We start from the raw sequence: 19,787 nt of genomic DNA on the forward strand, positions 1-19,787 counted from the left end.
GAGGCAGGGGAAGCAGGCTCCCTGCTGAGCAGAGAGCCTGATGATGCAGGGCTCCATCCCAGGACCTTGAGATCACGACCTGAGCCAAAGGCAGAGAGGCTTAACCCACTGAGCCACCCAGGTGCCCCAGTGCCCTTGATTCTTATTTATACCAGTCTCCACAAGAATCTTGGGCTTTCAGATTCTCTCTCCCCTCCCAGAGACCATTGGAACTCCTTGGCTCCCTTTTTGTCTTTAGCAGGCATCGTTTTCTGATGTGCTGCATATTCTACTTTGCCTTCTTTTCAGTAGATTTGTAACTACCATGAGGGCATGGATTTTTGTCCATTGCTGTAGACAAACAGTGATCAGCAGTAAGTACTCAAAAATTTGTATTTGTTGAGTGAATGTAGTAAATAAAGTGTATGGTTGTGTCTTCTGAGGACAGAGAGATCAAGACAAGTTCAAAGCGGTCTTTTCTCATTTGCCTCTCTAGTCTTTTATATATTAGATGGTTTCTTTTCAGGGCACCTCATTTACCATAGTAAACACTGTGAATGAATTAGGGTATTAGCTAATTATTTGTATTTTAAGGTCAAAAAAAATTTTTTTACAAACAAAAATTCTAAATATAGGCACATTAAATTAAGCTAACTCTGGCTCTCATCTTACACTGTCTGGGATATTTTGTCTGAGTACACCCAGAAACTTTTCCATGCACAAATAATCTTTCATCTATTCTGATCATCTTTGTTCTTATAGGGCTTTGCAGCATCTGTTAGATAATTACTAAATATTAGTGAATAATCAGTTGCACACACAGTGTCATCATGGCTTACAGCTGTGGTTCGAGGAGTTTTTAATAGCCTGCACAACTTCATTTCAACTTGTACAGCAGCCATCTGTTTCTAGAGTAGGGGTACTTCAAAAGGTGTTTTGTCTTTCACATACTTTATCTTTCTAGGCGCTAGGAGAAACACCAGACCTACTGGTAAACTCCTAAAGTACATTGAGGGGAAAGGGAATAATACTTCATTTTTATCCTGGTCTATCTAGGGAAGTGGTATACAGAAGATGCGATCCCGTCCTTGAAGTCTTATGCAGTCTTCAAACATTAGTTCAGAAGATACCTAAGAAGAAAGCCTACAATGAGGGAGCCTTAAGGAATCTGAACTAATGCCTTATTTGCTACAGATCATACAGGGCTGGTTGTTAACACAGGTCTTCCCTGAATTACCTTGGTATTTTACGTGGAACTCAGCATAAGTTAACAAGTTAAACCTTAGGCACCCTTGAGAGTGCCTGTCTTACCATACTTCACCTAGCACTGATTATTGTTAAAAATTTTGTCTTTGATAATTTGGTAGAAGGAAAGTGTTTTAATTGCTTTTGTTTGAGCAGTCTGTTTGGTTCTCTTAATTAACTTTACCTCTAGGGATTGCCTTGCCCCATTGGCTCTTAATTTCAGGTGTTAGAACCACTGGGAAAGAAGAGCAGTAGTGTGCTCTTCAGATCCGGAAGGAGTTTTACCTTCAACCTTTGCCCTTTCTGGTAAGATCTTGCTGGGTGTGGAAACAATAGTTAAGGGATTAGAAAAAACAAGCCTGTAACTGTAAATTAAAGAAGCCTAGGGTCATTAACTTTGCTATGGACTCTTTTACCCAAACCCAAATCCCACTTGTCCCCAGTGAAGTATGTATCCAAGGATTATCAAAGAATCAACTAATATGTCTTGCTGCATTTATCTACAAGTGCATTTTAAAAATCTCATTTTGGGGGCGCCTGGGTGGCTCAGTGGGTTAAAGCCTCTGCTTTCAGCTCAGGTCATGATCCCACCGTCCTGGGTTCAAGCCCTGCATCGGGCTAACTGCTCAGGGGGGAGCCTGCTTCCCCACTTCTCTCTCTGCCTGCCTTTCTGCCTCCTTGTGATCTCTGTCTGTCAAATAAATAAATAAAATCTTAAAAAAAAAATCTCATTTTGGGCCGCCTGGCTGGCTTGGTCAGGAGAATATGCAGCTCTGGATCTCAGAGTTGTAAGGGTGAGTGCCATGTTGGGTGTAGAGATTACTTAAAAATAAAATCTTGAAAAAAAAATCTTATTTCAAAAATCATATATAAATTATGAGAGGGCATATATTCTCATTTTGAAAAAGCAAAACAGAAATGTATTAAATAGAAATAAAAGCATCCATTTCTTCCTTTACTCTTTTATCCCACCCTCCTGTGGTACAAGTAGGAATTAAAAAAAATATATTTCAGTGAGAGAGAGCACATGCAGGCATGCAGCGTTATGGGGGGCAGAGGAAGAGGGAGATAGAAACCCAAGCCGACTCCCCACTGAGTGCAGAGCTGGATGTGGTGCTTGGTCTCATGATGCTGAGATCAGACCCCAGCTGAAACCAAGAGTTAGATGCTCAGCTGACATCGCTGCCATCCAAGTGCCCCTGGATTTTTTTTTTTTTTTAAGAGAGAAGAGTCTGTGCCAGGGGAATGGCAAGGAGAGAAGGAGAGAATCCCAAGCAGACTCCGTGTGTTCAATGTGGAGCCCATATGGGGCTCAATCAATCCCATGACTCTGAGATGATGACCTGAGCCAAAATCAAGAATCCAGTGCTCAACCAACTGAGCCACCCAGGTGCCCCAGGAATTTACTTTATAGGAATTTCATCTTGATAGTGAATAGAATTTAGTGGCATCTCGGTGCTGGTGAGACTTTAGTTTAGGGTAATTCTGTAAACTACGAGAGGGAGCATGTAAACTCCAAAAATGTCTGTTTTGTTCATGCCTGCTTAGTGTGTTGCCTGGCAAATGATGGGTGTCAAGTCTTCGTTGATAGGTTTATTGTAGGGCAAGCAAAGGAAAAGAATTGAGAGAATCTTAACATCCTCTGGCCCACAGGCTTTGGTTTATTCGATTTCTGGATGAGTGCAGTGATTCTCAGTGCTCACTGCACAATAAACTGTCACCTGGAGAACTTTTACAGAATACCAATGCTTGGGCTCCACACTCCAGTGATTCTGATTTGATTGGTTTGGGGTGAGACCCCAGCATCAGTATGTTCAAGTCTTCCCTGGTGATGCTGCAACAGTGATGGAGAACCACTGAACCACAGACAGTTGTTGCTTATTGAATGTTAATTGAGATCTGTGTTTTGCTTAATTCTTTGAAAGTCCTTTATGCTTTGAAGGACACTTATTTTTATAGGGAATATTGTCCTTATGTTTCATTATATTAAAAATATTTTGCATTTCTTGATCTACAACATATATAGTCAGCACACGGATATTCAGGACTTACTTGTATATTAAGATAATCATTTCTTCCCGATGCTAGAAAATACATTTCCCTCATCTTTGGTCCATGACAGTTCATATGGTATATTTTATTTTTTAAAGGTTCTTCAATCCTAATGGAAGATGGGCATTTAGCAGTAGAGAAAAACATATCATATTAACAGTTTAGCAAAAATATATTTGAAAAATATCTGAAATTTTTATCCAGTACTTTTTCAACTTGTTTATTCTGTAATATTCCAGTCATCAAAAGTATTAAGATGTTCAGCTGATGCAAATAAAAAATAAAAGCAATTTAAGTAACTGCATCCTATCTAATTATTAATTTCATGTTTGGGACAAAAACCAATGGAACAGAATAGTTAATGCAACCTTTACTTTGCTATCAGCCTTTTAAAAAAAAAAAAGTGTGTATATTCTTTACCTTTCTCTTTTCCTTGTCCTTCCCCAACTTTTCCCCAAAGAAGAAATTATGTTATTTGTAACAAAATTAACTGCAGGAATAATTGTCAGAATAACTAGTGGTGATTAGCAGTTTTAAAGTTAAATCATAAATAATGCAATATCAGTGAAGTGTGGTATAAGTAAGTTTGTAACAATACTTCTTAACTTTGGGTTCCTTGTACGTATTTTTATTTTTTACCAATCTGTTTTCAGGATCACTATTTTATCTTGCTTGTATAATCAGAATCTTGGCAGGTTGCTGCAGGAAAAGCATAACCGACCATGAGCATAAGTATGCTTATTTGTGCCAAGTTAAACTATGTGGATATTAAGGAATGATGGATTACATTAATAATGAGAAACCCAACTGATGGTTGGCTTTGATTAGACCTTCCTTTTCTACCAGTAATGTAGATGATAAGATAACTTACTTTAATATCTACTCCTAAAAATTTTTATAATCTAAAAATATGGTCTGATACAAGGATGTGAATTCAATTGATATACAGAAAATGCTTACTAATAATGATGGAAAATGCATAGTTTTTTGTATATTTTCATGTATAAGCAGCAGCATTTGTTTTGCTATTGCTGAATTATTTTATTAGTATGCTATGGTTTTGTACTGCTTGCTAAAATTCCAACTCTCTTCACTGGCTTGAAATTTGAAGGCCAGACACTAGGTTCTAAAATGGAGTTTACTATTTCATACATCAGTCTAAAGAGTCTAGTATGTTTACATTTTCCACTTTCTGAGGCATATTACTGATTAGGAATATACAAGAACCATCTAGTTACCTTTTTTTCCCCTTTTGTCCAGTTCATAATTAACCTGATTTGGTCAGTTTAGGGAATTATTCTGCAAACAGTCTGTGGGAAGAATTCTAGCCCCCCCCCCCTTTTTAAAGGGTTTATTTATTTGATAGAGACACAGTAAGAGAGGAAATACAAGCAGGGGGAATGGGAGAGGGAGAAGCAGGCTTCCCCCTGAGCAAGGAGCCCGATACAGGGCTCCATCCCAGGACCCTGAGGTCATGACCTGAGCTGAAGGCAGACGCTTAAGGACTGAGCCACCCAGGCGCCCCAGATTCTAATCTCTTAGAAAATTAATTGAATTAAAATCTTTTCTAAGGGCACCAGGGTGGCTCAGTGGGTTAAGCTTCTGCCTTCGGCTCAGGTCTGGATCTCAGGGTCCTGGGATTGAGCCCCAAATGGGGCTCTCTGCTCAGCGGGGAGCCTGCTTCCCCCCTCTCTCTGCCTTCCTCTCTGCCTACTTGTGATCTCTTTCTCTGTCCAATAAATAAAATCTTAAAAAACTTTTTTAGTTACATTCTTAGTTGAAGATAGATCTTATATGTGAGTTTATTATTTTTAGATAATATTTTCCCATGGTAAACTATTAAAACAGTACAGGAGCATATAAAGTGCAAAAATAACAGTTCTTTTGTTCCGTCTAAGGAAAACCCACCATTAACTGTTTCTTGGGTATACTTCTTGAAGTTCTACACACACACACACATATATATCTTTTTTCTTTTCTTTGAAATGCACATGTGCCTGCACACACATGAAGCCATGCTATGTACCATACGTAAATAAATGTGTTATTTTTGGGGTGCTTGGGTAGTAGCTCAGTCAGTTGAACGACTGCTTTCAGCTCGGGTCATGATCCTGGATTCCCAGGATCAAGTCCCACCTTGGGCTCCCTGCTCAGTGGGTAGTCTGCTTCTCTTTCCCTCTGTTCCGCCCACTGCTTGTGCTCTCTCTCTCAAATAAATAAAATCTTAAAAGAAATTTGTTATTCTTTTTTACTGACTGCAGAGATATCTATTGTATGGAACTTTCCTAAGTTATTTAAGTGATCCCATTTTAATAAACAGATTTCTTTTTATTTTATGATTTTGCAATTCCAGTAAATTCCTGGTAGATATCTCTTCATAATTATGTGTAGAGGTACAACTGGTATAGGTTGTATATCAGATCTTGTGGTATAGGTATGTACTTCAATAACTTGACTAAATGTTTGGTGGATTGCCTTGTTTTTGGAATCTTAAAAAATTGGAACTCACAAGCAATATTTAGTTTACTACTTTTAAGTTAATGTAGGGGAGTAGTTCCAATTAATTAAGGTTTTATCTTGGAAAGTGGATTGTGTGTCTGCATATATAATAGATAAATACTCAGAAAAAATGACAGTGCTTGACAATCATTCTCTTTCAGTCCAGTAATAACTTATTATATACCTACTCATTTGTATGCTAAGCATTTGGTATATATTCTTTAATCTCCTGAGCACTTGAGGGAGATCAGTATAGTGTTCTTATTTAACGTTAGAAGAGACTGAAGATTAGAGACATTGGATGCTTTGCCCAAGGCCCCAAAACTGGTCATGTGGAAACTATTCTTAAATAACTGTACATTGAGCACTACATCAAAAACTGATGATGTACTATATGTTGGCTAATTGAATTTAAATTAAAAAAATATATATAACTATAGAATTCGTATTTCCTGTTTTGTCATTGTATTCCTTCTAGTGAAGCAGTAGTTTAAGTCCTTAAGAACCCAGTGAAATAAAATGGAAGAAAAGAGAACCTCCCTCTGATTCTTGAAATGAATGCTGCCATCTTCCTACCACCTCCATTTTGGAGTATAAAAAATGTTGTATGGTGTATTACAAATAAATAGAGTAAATGAAGGATAGAAGATTTAGTTTGGAATCACACTATGCTTCATGCTATAATAAAATCTCATTTATCCTAAAGATAATTTACCTAGTATCTCTAGTCAAAGCATTTCTTCATAAAGTAGCTGCTCAGACTCTTACTCAGATCTCATTTACTCCTACTTCAGACAGTTCAAGCACTGGGGTTTCCTAGCTTATGGCAATTGATTAGAAGCAACAAATTAGGGGGTGCCTGGGTGGCTTAGTGGGTTAAAGCCTCTGCCTTCGGCTCAGGTCATGATCCCAGGATCCTGGGATGGAGCCTCGAATTAGTCTCTCTGCTCAGCTGGGAGCCTGCTTCCCCCCCCACCCCACCCCCCCGCCTGCCTCTCCACCTACTTGTAATCTCTGTCAAATAAATAAAATGTTTAAAAAAAAAAAAGCAACAAATTAGAAAAATTTCAGGTAGTGAAATTTTTGCTGACAGTTCTAAGAAGGAATAGCTTTTGGTGTAAAGCTGGTAGTGCTACAAGAAAATCAAACCTAAAAGACAGGATTTTAAGAGTTCTTTTGGGCGACGTCTGGGTGGCTCAGTCAGTTAAGCTGTTGCCTTCGGCTTAGGTCATGGTCTTAGGGTCCTGGGATCGAGGCCCGTTTGGGCTCCTTGCTTGGCAGGGAGCCTGCTTCTCTCTCCGCCTCTGCTTCTCTGCCTGCTTGTGCACTTGTTCTCTCTCTCTCTCTGACAAATAAATAAATAAAATCTTTAAAAAAAGAAGAAAAGAGTTGTTTTGGGATCCTTGTCTTTAGTATATTTCAGGAGTACTCAAGGTCATCAACTTGTTTAAAATTACAGTATTACAACTCATTGTAATGATAATCCCGAGTATTATTTTTAAAAGTAAATTATGCTAGATACACTTTAATAAGACAGGGATTTATTTCTTTTTAAAATTTTTAAAAATTTATTTAAATTTATTAGAGAACTGTGTGTGTGTGTGTGTGTGTGTGTGTGTGTGTGCGCGCGCGCGCGTGCGCGCCTGCGCGCCTGCCTGCCTTGCCGGCATTTGGGCAGGGGGAGGGGCAAAGGGAGAGAGAGAGAGAGACTCTACTGCAGACCCTGCTCTGAGCCTGGAGACTGGTATGGGGTTCTGTCGCACCACGCTGAGATCATGACCTGAACCGAAATCAAGAGTTGGCCACTTAGCCGTCTGAGCCACCCAGGGGCCCCTGACCTTTCTTTTGTGAACAGAAATCTCTGTCTTGGGTGCCTGGGTTGCTCAGTCTGTTAACTGGCCAACTCTTGATTTCGGCTCAGGTCATGATCTTGATTGTGGGATCAAGCCTCACGTCAGGCTCCATGCTCAGTGCTGGAGATTATTTCTCTCACCTTCTGTGGCCCCCCACCTTGCATGCGTGTGTGCTCTCTCTCCCTCTAAAAGCAAAACAAAAGGGCAAATTATGCTGGATAAATACGTACAGCATCGACATACCTAAACTGTTGGATATGATGTATTCTTAACTTTTTCAACAATACTTTATTGAGAAGGGACCCCCTTCTCAGTATTGTTGAGTCTATTAGTGCTGCAGATTCTCAAAAAAGATTGATGATGACTCAAGAAGTGCACACTTGTGACTGGGCAGAAGAAAACCTCTGCATCTGTGTTGCTGTAGGACTTTTCTGCAATTAGCTTGCAGATTTTGATTCCCTTCCTCTGAGTGTTGTGATTGCCCTGTACATTCTATGAATTATTTACACCCTGATGGTACTAAACGACTACATTAATGGCACCTCTGGCTCCACATGATATCAAGAACTTTAATAATTCATGACTTATTACAGCTACATCCCTGTAAATTAGCATGAGTGGGAGCTGAGTTTACAACATTGAGATAAGGCATTCTCTGAGATTTTTACTCTCTAAGCATTATATCCATAAATATTCAGATATTAGTGATGTTTAGAAATAAAGGAAAGAAACAAATATTATTGACTATTACAAAGCTAGACTCTTTAGGTTTTGTTTATCAAGCATTAGATTGCTTTAAGGTTATTTTATTTATTTATTTATTTATTTATTTTTTAGATTTTTTTTTTCTTTTCTTTTTTCTGACAGAGAGACACACACAGAGAGAGGGAATACAAGCAGGGGGAGTGGAAGAGGGAGAAACAGGCTTCCTGCTGAGCAGGGAGCCCGATGTGGGGCTTGAGACCAGAACCCTGGGACTGTGACCACAGCAGAAGGCAGACGCCTAGCGACTGAGCCACCCAAGTGCCCCTACTTAAAGTTTTTAAGTACATTTTAGGGATGTTCAGGGTGAAAATATTTGAAGGACAGTTCTCTATTTCAGGACTTTTGCTTAAAAATAAAAACCAACCCTGACAAGCCTGTATTAACTTATGCAAACTAAATGGAATTAATGATTTGCACCTGGGAAGAACGGCGAGAGACTAAGTATCCAAATACTTTTTTTTTTAAAAGATTTTATTTATTTGACAGCAAGCAGGGAAGAGCGAAGACACAAAGAGAGAGAGCGAAAACACAAACAGGAGAGCCGCAGAGGCAGAGGCAGAGGGAGAAGCAGGCTTCCCATTGAGCAAGGAGCCTGATGCGGAGCTCCATCCCAGAACCCCGGGATCATGACCTGAGCTGAGGGCAGCCATTGAACCGACTGAGCCATCCAGACACCCCTCCAAATTCTTAATCTTTAAGAGTTTTACATCTTATAATCGAAATCTTCCAATTTTAGTCTACTTGAGCCTTTTTGAAGTACTTTATTTTTTATTATTTATTTTTTAAAGATTTTGTTTGTTAGCGCATGTGAGAGCACAAGAAGGGGATCCCAGCAGCAATGGGAGAGGGAGAAGCAGGCTCCCTGCTGAGCAGGAAGCCTGATGCGGGTCTCAGTCTTAGGACCCCGAGATCACAACCTGAGCTGAAAGCAAATGCTTAATCAATTGAGCCACCTAGGAGCCCCTTGAAGTACTTAAAAAAAAAAAAGAAATAGGAAGAGCATGGTTATGGAAAGCAAGGATGTGTCTGTGCACTCTCATATGCACATGTTGTGATTAAATTCCAGAGGGAGATTTAGGTATGAAAGAATGCATACATTACTAGGGAAGAAGGGGAATGGTTGAGTTGATGTTCAGTCTATCTTTAGTTTTCCAGTGATGCCACCTAAGTATTGTAAATGCTGCTTTCAGAAAAGACAAAAAGCTTACTATAGTTGATAGTTTGTAACCCTAGTACTTAGCACAGGGCCTAGCACATGGTTCAGTAAGTGTTTATTGCATGAATACCTGATGATCAGATCAATCCATATAATTTTAGACACCTGTTTTTTTTTTTTTTTTTAAGATTTTATTTATTTATTTGACAGAGAAACAGCGAGAGAGGTAACACAAGCAGGGAAAGTTGGAGAGGGAGAAACAACTGACTGATCCACCCAGGCGCCCCAACACCTGGAATTTTGATAACTCAAACAACTATACGGATTTATACTGTAGTAGTCTCCCTTCCCCCATATTCACGGGAGATGCATTCTGAGACTCTCAGCGGATACCTGAAGCTGTAGATAGCACTGAACCCTATATACGCTTTTTTTCTTATATATTCCTATGATAAAGTTTAATATATAAATTAGGCACCATATAAAACATTAACAGCAATAATAACAATTCTAACCATACACTATAATAGTTATATGAAAGTGATCTCTCAAAACACCTTATTGAACTCACCCTTCTTGTGATGACGTGGAATGATAAAATGCCCATGTGATGAGATGAAGTAAAATGAATGATGTAGGCATTGTGAGCTACCGTTAGAGTCATCTGCTCTAGAGCACAGTTGTGAGCAGCTGAAACCATGGAAAGCCAAACTGCGGATAATGGGGAGTGGGGGAACTACTGTGGTTGCTTTCTATGGTAGTACTTCTTTGGGAGTGTATTTTAGTTTACTGTTAGTGTTTTAAAATCCCACCTAATGCAGATTTGTCACAGAAAGGTCCAGAGAGCCTCATTATGGGGTTCTGACCTCTGAGGCATATAGTCTTTTTTTTTTTTTTTTAATCCATCCATAATCAAAACTTTATTGAAAAATAGACAGTGGGTGCCTGGGTGGCTTAGTTGTTAAGTGTCTGCCTTCTGCTTAGGTCATGATCCCAGGGTCCTGGGATCGAGCCCCACATTTGACTCCTTGCTCTGTAGGGAGCCTGCTTCTCTCTCTCCTACACCCTCTATTTGTGTCCCCTCTCTCACTGTCAAATAAATAAAATCTTAAAAAAAAAAAAACAAAAAACAAACTGAGACCAAAATAGAACCATTGTGTACCTTACAAAATTAAACATAATTACATTATTTTGGTACATAACTGGAATTACTGAATTGATTAGGCTTTCTGCCATGTAACACAAGTTCAGGAGGTTGTGTGGATCGTTAGTGTTGCTTTCTTCTAAGTGAAGAACACCCTGTGAGTCTGGCCTTTCCTTCTGTTGGCTTGCACAGCAACACTGTTGAACAGCCCGCACAAATAAAGACCATCTGAGCATGGTTGAAAACCGTGGTAATCTTGTAGCAGCCTGGGCCTTGTACATCCATAAAATAGGAATGTGGGCTTTGAACTAGCTGTTTCTTTTTATGTTTTTTTTTTTTCTTTTCCTTTTCCGAGGACGGGTATAGTAAATCTCTAGCCAAAAGCCTGTTGATCTTTCGTGAGCCCAGACAGTCTGATCTCTAACGTTGACACCCCTTGTGAGCAGCACGAGATTGGGCTTGCAGCATCTGAGGCATATATTCTTAAGACAGCATTATCCTGTAGAGAGGCTCCAAAGTATTTCCGGTATCCTTTGAGTTCCATCAAAAAGCCTTTAGAAGTTCTTCAAAGAAAGAGAGAAAATCACTCCTTCCCCCCAGTAGAGACACTGGACAGTTTTCACTGATACTTAATACAAAGTAGCTTATACCATGTGTGAGTTGGGTTAACTTGTTTTAGATTTCTTTGATAATAGTTTTCTTTAAAAGTGATTATTGCTTTAAAAAAATGGGGGGGGGCGTGCCTCGGTGGCTCAGAGGGTTAAGCCTCTGCTTTTGGCTCAGGTCATGGTCTTGGGGTCCTGGGATCGAGCCCTGTATTGGGCTCCTTGCTTAGCGGGAGCCTGCTTTCCCCTCTCTCTGCCTATCTCTCTGCCTGCTTGTGATCTCTCTTTCTGTGTGTAAAATAAATAAATAAAATCTTAAGAAAAAAAAAAGTGATTATCTGGTCATTGACATCCATGAGAGAACTGTAGGAAATGAGTATAGTCAAGAGTTACATTGCCAGAGAGATTAGGGTTTGGGAAGGCATTAGAAGCACTGTTACGATTAAAATGAAAGCTCTTAATCTGTAAAAGGGGGAAAAATAAATTTTAGCAAGCATCAGATTCGGAATTAAATCATACTGTGCTAGCTTGCTACACAGGTCATAGTTGCCAGACCGGCCACCTTGGAGCAGAATGTGGACTATCTAACTTAAATTAGAAGAGCTGAATTTCTTCTTTAGTTGACATGCCACTTGCATAAAATCCAGTGTTGTTTAGTAGCAACTGTGAGTTGGATGAAAGTATCTGAATATAAGATTTTTGTGTGGAGTAAATTCCTATTTTTATCTCTAGCATTTCCCAGCACATACCCCTAGTCATGAGTGTCCTTGAGCTGATATCTGGTGCCAGGTATCTTAGAATAAAGGTGTTAGAACTGTTGCGGAAGAGGGATGGTTTCATCTAGCCTTAATTATCTTACGGTGTAAATTAAGCTTCTAAATGAAAGTGGCTAAATTTTACAGATGGACAGACGTGAATCTAGCTGAGAACAAATTGTTCTGCTGTGATAGAGACATCATTCAGACCTGTGTGCATCTGTCAACTGCCTGTGATGGCACAGTGAGATAAAGTGATCTGTAATGTTTCTCTGGTGTATCCCTATTGCTAGCCATATTGTAATGTATAATACATCTCTTGGGCAGACAGCTTGTGTGGGCTGGATTCCACTTCAGCCTTGTAAAGATGCCAGGAAGCATCAAGGTGAATTTTTAAAGCCTATTTAAATATTTAGACTTGTGACTAATTTCAGTGAAATCTCTGCTATATCTAACAAACTTACTTGCCAAAAGTGAGATGGATTTTCAAGTTTATGGCTTCCTCACTTATTAGCTGTATGACCTTGGATTGACAAATTACTGCTCTCTGCCGGTTTCTGTCTTAGGCAAGCAGGGATTGTGAAAGTATTTGCCTTGCAAGGTTGTTGGGTGGATTTAGGTAGTTAACGTGTGTGTATAAAGTACATAGAGGAGTGCCTGATGCTTAATGAATGTTAGCCACCACCACTACCACCAGTCATCATCATTAACATAATTTTGGAGATGGATTTTTCTTCCCCAAAGCTGGATTGCTTTTTTTAGGAAGACTGTATCTCTATTAAGGATATGGTCAACTTTAGTTCTGATATAGAAGCTCATTATCTTGACTTGCAAAATCAATCTTCTTTTATCTACTGCTAAAGTATAATGCAGTATATTACAATATTATTTTATAATGTGTAAATACTTTAAAGTACATACAATACTTGAAAAATTATATAACATGTTACTTTAAAAAGTGTATTTTCTTTCAAAAATATGTAAAGTGTAGTTCATTACAATAAAAGTAGAAGATAATCACAAAAAAGATGAAAGAACCTTATAATACTGCTGTGGAATGGTCTATCAGATGTATTGTTAAGTGAAAAGACTAAGGCAAATTAATGCATAAATTAATCTACCATTTTTGTAAAAATTTGCTGGTATGTGCATAAAATATCTGGCAGGCTGCTCAAGAAATGGTAGATTTTCATTTGTTGCTGTTGGGGATGGAAATCATAATGGCTGGTGACAGGGTGGGAGACTTAACTATATTTTCTTTTACACTTTTTGATTATTGAAACATGTGACTGTATTCCCCAGTTAGTTTTTTAAAAAGACCTCATAAAAGTGAAGAAAAAGTAAAATAGCTGTTTTGAAATCTAGATATTTATTCTTTATAAACATCTTTTTGTGTGTGTTATGCAAATTTATATTCAATGGGGCTTTTAGATTACGTTTTAGTTTAGTTTAGTTTTTTTTTTTCCGTTAAGTCTCTTTTCCAACACTGAACTAAGAATGATCTTTTGTCTTCCATTAGGGATCTGAGTCATAATCGCTTGTCTGACTGGAACATCAGTTTGGAATCTCAAACCTTACAAGAAGTGTAAGTTACTTTTATTTGTTTAAATTTAAATTAAACTCTTAGAGGTGGATTTGATGCATTATGAATTTGAGGATGTTCAATCAGAAATGCTGTCCGAAATTGACAGAAAAAATTTAAAAGACATTTTTAAATCTAAACTTGTCTTTGGCTTTGCTACCATTACAGGCTCTCTGGGTGTTGCGCTATTAGGTTGGTGATTAGTTGCAAACTGTGTAGAAATATTATTCTATCTACTTTCTTGGGGCCAAAATGTAAGATCCCCCCCCCTTTTCAGAATAAATATATTTTGCATGTTTCTTGCTGGTTTCAGTCAGTGAAATTCTCTGTTGTTTAAACTTTTTCATGTCTTGACTTGTCTTGAGATACAAGCATCATATCTAAAGTAGAGTTACGTGGGGGTGCCTGGGTGGCTCAAGTTAGTTAAGCGTCTTGACTTTTGATCTCAGGTAATTATCATTATCTAGCCCCAGCATGGAACCTGCTTAAAAAAAAAATGAGTTACCTGAAATACTTTTGAGTGTTTTGTATTGTCTGTAGTGTGGTGGTTAATATAATTCAATTTTCTACTTCACTAAAGTTTTTCCTTTAATACTGAGATGTATTATTATGTATTTTTTGGAGGAAATTTTCTAAAATACTATTAATATCAGTTATTGCATTGTGATGTTTCCAGAGGCACAAGTATTGAGCCCTTTTGCCTCTATGCTAAAATGCAGAACCTTTGGACTTATTTTTCTTTTTTGATTTCTTGCTGATGAGGTTAACTTCTTCATGCTCTCATTGTCCTTGAATTCCCTCTGTCTCTGCTCCAAATTGACTGGTTTTGATCTGCTTTGCTCTGAATAAACAATTGACAAGGTTATTTGGCTTAAAGACTAGGCACTGAAGAAAGTCCTGAAAAATGCTTCAGTGGGAAATTCATGAGCTTTAGGACATGGACTTTGTAACTTCGGCTGGTTTCTTGGAGGCCTTTTACTTCTGGTTTCTTTTCTGTAGTCTAGGTAATTGAGGTTGTTCAGTGATTGAAAACCAGGTTAATGAAATGTGATTATGTTGGATTTGCTAGTAAAACATTGGAGACATTACGTTTAAAGAGCTGCTAAGATCAGATGGTGACATGTCATGTCATCTGTAAAATTAATCATAGGCTCCATCTCTCGGGCAGATTCATTTGTGGACTCACGCAACCCTCTCTAACTTTGAGTAACTTAAAAAATGTGTGTATGTTTTAAAAATTTACTTAATTTATAATTTCTTAATCTTATTTACTATAAATGTATAAAGAGATATGGGTAGGTTAATTCTTTAAGAAGGATTGGTATTAGCTGTCAGAAAAGTAACTTCAAGAACCTTGCTGGGATTAAAAATACTTGATGTGCAAAATAGTGACGTCAGTCATAAATCTACATCATGAAAAAACATTTCTTATTAAAATCTTCAATTTCTCAGTATAATGCATTTAGTCTGATTCATTCTGAGTCATCTGCCTTTTTCAAATTTGGCACTGATCCTAAAAAATAATTATTGTCCAGAAACCAGAACTCAAGAGGCAACATTTCCCCTTCTAAAGTTTGAAATCTTGTTTTTCCTCTTTTCCTAGGAAAATGAATTATAATGAGCTAACAGAAATCCCATATTTTGGAGAACCAACCTCTAATATTACTCTGCTCTCACTGTAAGTAAATCAGATTTCAGATCTTTTAAATTATGAATAGTACAGTTTTAAAAAAAAATTTTGTTTTCGGTACCCTTATTGTTGAGCCTAACTATTTAACATCCTCATGGCCTGGGGTAGGTCTCTGGCAATAGCTTCATTACAGTCTTTTTTTTTTTTTATAGAGTCCATAATATAATCCCAGAAATAAATGCAGAAGTGTTTCAGTTTTACCCTGCTCTTGAGAATTTAGATCTCAGTTCAAATATAATATCAGAAATCAAGACCTCTTCATTTCCTCGAATGCAGCTTAAATACCTGTAAGTAGTTTAATCTAGATTTATTTTAAAGTTCATGTTTGTTATTTATTGATACTTATCTTCTCAGAAATGTCTGTTATTATTGTGATATTGATATGCTTATGAAAAACAAATCTGGAGTCAGTTTTTTGGGTTGTTTTTTCTCTCCTGTTGTCAGAAAATATTAAGTATCCAGGGTTATTTTTGAGGTTTAATTCTGGGTGTGTTTTACTAACAGTTTTGTAAAAGGTAAATAAGATTGGTTTGTTAAACAGTGGCTTATCCTATATAATGATAATCAACGTGTGCTAGTGTTTTATAGTTTACCAATCATATCCATATTTACTGTATGAATGTACTAGATGAATGTACTAAATGAAGTTGGTATTATCCTTATTTTGTAGTTGAAGAAACAAAGCAGTTAAATGATCCGTAAAGTTGGGTGTAGTTGCTAAGTGGTAGAGCAGGGGGCTCACTCATAGACTTTGGGTAGCTGTCAAGTGGTAGAATGTTTCACTAAATTTTTTTGTTACCTTGTTCATTTTAGAAATTTGAGTAATAATAGGATAACCATCTTGGAGGCTGGTTGCTTTGATAATTTATCCAGTTCCCTACTAGTGGTAAAGTTAAACAGGAACAGAATCAGCATGATTCCACCTAAGATTTTCAAGCTACCTCACCTCCAGTTCTTGTGAGTAACTAAATAGATGGATTTTTAAAAGATTGTTTTTTCTTTTAAATTATTTTAATTATTGTTAGAACAAATCGGCAAATTTCAGACTGTAAAACCATTTTTGTTAAAGGGAACTTAAAAGAAACAGAATTAAAGTGGTGGAAGGTCTGACATTCCAAGGGCTTGACTCCTTAAGATCTTTGAAGATGCAGCGGAATGGTATTAGCAAACTTAAGGATGGAGCATTTTTTGGCTTGGATAACATGGAAGAATTGTAAGTACTATGAACTAGAATAGAATATTGTTCGAAAGGGGTCTGCCAGTGCCATTAGTACAAAATGGCTAGGATAGTTGATTTAATTATACCCAAGTTCACTAGTTCTTTCTCCCTACTCTGATGCGAAATAATTGTATACAAAGCTCTTTAAGCTTTGTTATTGATATTGTTATTTAGTGTTTTTTTCATCATTCTTAAAAACATTTCATCTAGGGGCACCTGGGTGGCTCAGTCAGGTAAGTGTCCTGCTCTTGATTTCAGTGCAGGTCTTGATCTCAGGGTTGTAAGTTCAAACCCCATGTTGGGATTCAGGCTGGGCATGGAGCCTACTTTAAAAAAAAATTTGTCTAGAAAGCTTATATTTTTCTTAATATTTGGAACTAATGAAAATGATCAGGATTCACCTCGAACAGGTGTATCAAAGTTCTTAGTGTGTTGATTTTATAGATCTGATTTATTTACTTGACAGACAGAGATCACAAGTAGGCAGAGAGGCAGGCAGAGAGAGAGTGGGAAGCAGGCTCCCTGCTGAGCAGAGAGCCCAATGTGGGCCTTGATCCCAGGACCCTGAGATCATGACCTGAGCGAAAGGCAGAGGCTTTAACCCACTGAGCCACCCAGGCACCCCTAGATCTGATGTTTTAGATGGTTTTACTACCTTTTAGCAGTATATTGTAAGTAAAATATTAGTATTTCTTGAATAGAATTTGTTGGCTCACTTGAATTGAGCAAAAAGTATATGCCTCTCTGAGCAAGACCTAATGGAGGGTTTTGGAATCTTCTCATTGCAGTGCCTTGTTTTGAAACGTATTTTCTCCTTTTTTTCTCTAATTCTGCAGAGAGCTAGAGCATAATAACCTTACAGAAGTGAACAAGGGATGGTTGTATGGCTTGCGAATGTTACAACAGCTCTATGTCAGCCAGAATGCTGTTGAAAGAATCAGCCCTGACGCGTGGGAGTTCTGCCAAAGACTATCTGAACTGTGAGTGTTGGATGGCATTTCAGTGGAGGCTGTGAGACTAGAGTACATTGGAATAAATCACTCTCATGGCCAGTAATGAGATCTAACATCCCTCTTTGTTAGAAGTTTGTTGAAAACTCTAAATTTATCACATAAATAGAATGAGAATAGGAAAGTTGAATTAAAATACAACTAATTCCTTATCTTTCATGTTTCCTGTTCTTAGTGATTTGTCCTATAACCAGTTGACCCGCCTGGATGAATCTGCCTTTGTGGGTCTGAGCTTACTGGAGAGACTGAATTTAGGGGACAACAGAGTCACTCACATTGCTGATGGTGTATTTCGATTTCTTTCCAATCTTCAGACACTGTAAGTACATCTGTCCTTTTTTTTTTTTTTGCTAATTTTTTAAAAATAGTAAATAGGGACGCCTGGGTGCTCAGTTGGTTAAGTGTCTAACTTTGGTGCTGGTCATGATCTCATGGTCCTGGGATTGGGCCCTGAATTGGGCTCCCTGCACATTGGGGAATCTGCTTGTCCCTGTGTCCCTCCCCTTGCTTGTGCTCTTTCTCTCTCTCAAATAAATAAATACAATTAAAAAAAAATAGTAAAGCAAAATAAAACAGCTAATCAAGCTACATGTTTATGTTTATGTTAATATTTTGTAGTTCTTCTATTTTACACCTTGGGACAAGACATTGTTAATTGTGTCTGTCCCCATACATAAATCTTATTTATCTTTAGCCAGTTGAGTTTGTGCTTTAATTCTGAATTTAACCAACTGAACAACAAGGCATCTCTTATTGTGCCAGTTACTGTGGAATAAAACACAGTCTGCTAATCAAGACAGACAGAGAATCAAGAATGCACACATTTTTTTGTTCCTCTGACCTTGAACTACTACCAGAAAACATTCATTCAGCAGGATAAGGGTGCGTAGTGGGAGGAGCTCTGGCAGGAGCGCTGTTCATTGTTGCTAATTTGCTGCATGACTTTGAACGTGAAAAAACTTAACATTTATCAGTGATCTGATATGTGCTAGGTGCTTTCAGAATACTAGGATATTACAGTTCTTTTCCATATCAGGAGGCTGAGGTTCAGAGAGATTAAAATGATGGTTTAAAATAACACAATTTGTATTCCCAGCTGGTCTTTCATCCAAGTACTAACCAGGCCAGACCCAGCTTAGTTTCAGAGATCAGACAAAACTGGGCACATTCAGCATAAAGTCACACAGCTCATAAACATTTGAACCAGAAGTAGAACCCAGGTCTGTTTGACACTAAAGTTCGGGTACTTCTTACCATACTGTCAGATGAACAGAATCACTTAGCCTTCCCTAGGTGTCATTTTGCATATGTCTTCAGCAGAGGATGGAGACAGGAATAAATGATTGCTATAGGCAGTTTCAACTCTAAAATTCTGGGGTTCTGTAAGCTGGATGTTTTACCCTTGTTATGAAATGTAATTGAACAAAGAGGTATTTTAAATGAAATACAGTGATTTTAAACATAGAGGAGAATAAGAGAAAAAGGCTAATTAGTAGAATTTGTAGATTCTTACAGTTTCTGAATAGGGGACTTTCTGGTCTGAAAAGAGGCAAGCTCTCAACTTTGGGACCTAGGCATCAGTGAGAAAGAAAGCATGATAATTTTGTGAAGGTGTGTTTACCTGTACAAGTTTGTTTGATTTTTTTTTTTTTAACTTAATGAGGCAGTCTTCCTTCAGATTTGGCCTTGAAATATTTAAAGTGATTTTTTTTTCTTTTATCTACATTATTAGAGGTGAGCCTAGAATAGTTCAAACCCAGGAGCTTCTCTCAGATGTAACTGCAGCCTTTTGGCAATTCAAAGAATGGCAAGCAGTTTCTTTCAGCTGATTATTATTTTTAGTATTAAAGTTTAAGAAAATAATTGCAGAAATAAGTCATGGTTTAATGCCACAAAGAAGGTTAAGGCATAATTAGGATAAGATCAGAAAATCTTGCTTGAGGCCAGTATTCCTGCCAGAGTGTATACTTCTTACTCCCTTTGGTCAGTGAGTTCTATTTATGCTGTACTCTGGAGGTGGGGGAAAGTCCTGGAAGGTTGAGTTGTTTCAATGTTTATTCCTTAGTAAAATAAAATGAACCTGTTAGCTTTCACTTCAAATAAAGATTGAGCTAAAGGGGAAGAGTGATCTTATATCGCCATACTGTTACATAACCTAAAAGTGTATTATGAAGAAAAGAGCTTTGTATTTTATTATGAGATGACTTAAGGAAGCAACAGTGATTAAATATCT

At 37.8% G+C, this 19,787-nt stretch overlaps 2 protein-coding genes across 4 annotated transcripts in view; one reads left to right on the forward strand and one right to left on the reverse strand.

The window, feature by feature from the left end:
- The window catches only part of LRIG2 (leucine rich repeats and immunoglobulin like domains 2), a 64,610-nt gene that overhangs the window by 20,860 nt on the left and 23,963 nt on the right, over positions 1-19,787 (forward strand). For all 3 annotated transcript variants that reach the window (XM_059135429.1, XM_059135430.1, XM_059135431.1), the window contains exons 2-8: positions 13,573-13,638; positions 15,239-15,313; positions 15,478-15,612; positions 16,139-16,282; positions 16,395-16,538; positions 17,381-17,524; positions 17,730-17,873. In XM_059135429.1, coding sequence (XP_058991412.1) covers positions 13,573-13,638; positions 15,239-15,313; positions 15,478-15,612; positions 16,139-16,282; positions 16,395-16,538; positions 17,381-17,524; positions 17,730-17,873 — 852 coding nt within the window. The remainder of the gene's footprint in view (positions 1-13,572; positions 13,639-15,238; positions 15,314-15,477; positions 15,613-16,138; positions 16,283-16,394; positions 16,539-17,380; positions 17,525-17,729; positions 17,874-19,787) is intronic.
- Positions 10,817-12,138, reverse strand: LOC131809846 (small ribosomal subunit protein eS27-like). The gene is made up of 2 exons (XM_059137262.1): positions 12,048-12,138; positions 10,817-11,106 (listed from the first exon to the last, which is right to left on the reverse strand). Exons 1-2 carry the CDS (start codon positions 12,136-12,138, stop codon positions 10,817-10,819), a joined length of 381 nt encoding a protein of 126 aa, XP_058993245.1.

This window comes from Mustela lutreola, chromosome 10 (genome assembly GCF_030435805.1).
Source record: "Mustela lutreola isolate mMusLut2 chromosome 10, mMusLut2.pri, whole genome shotgun sequence".
Taxonomy (NCBI): Eukaryota; Metazoa; Chordata; class Mammalia; order Carnivora; family Mustelidae; genus Mustela; species Mustela lutreola.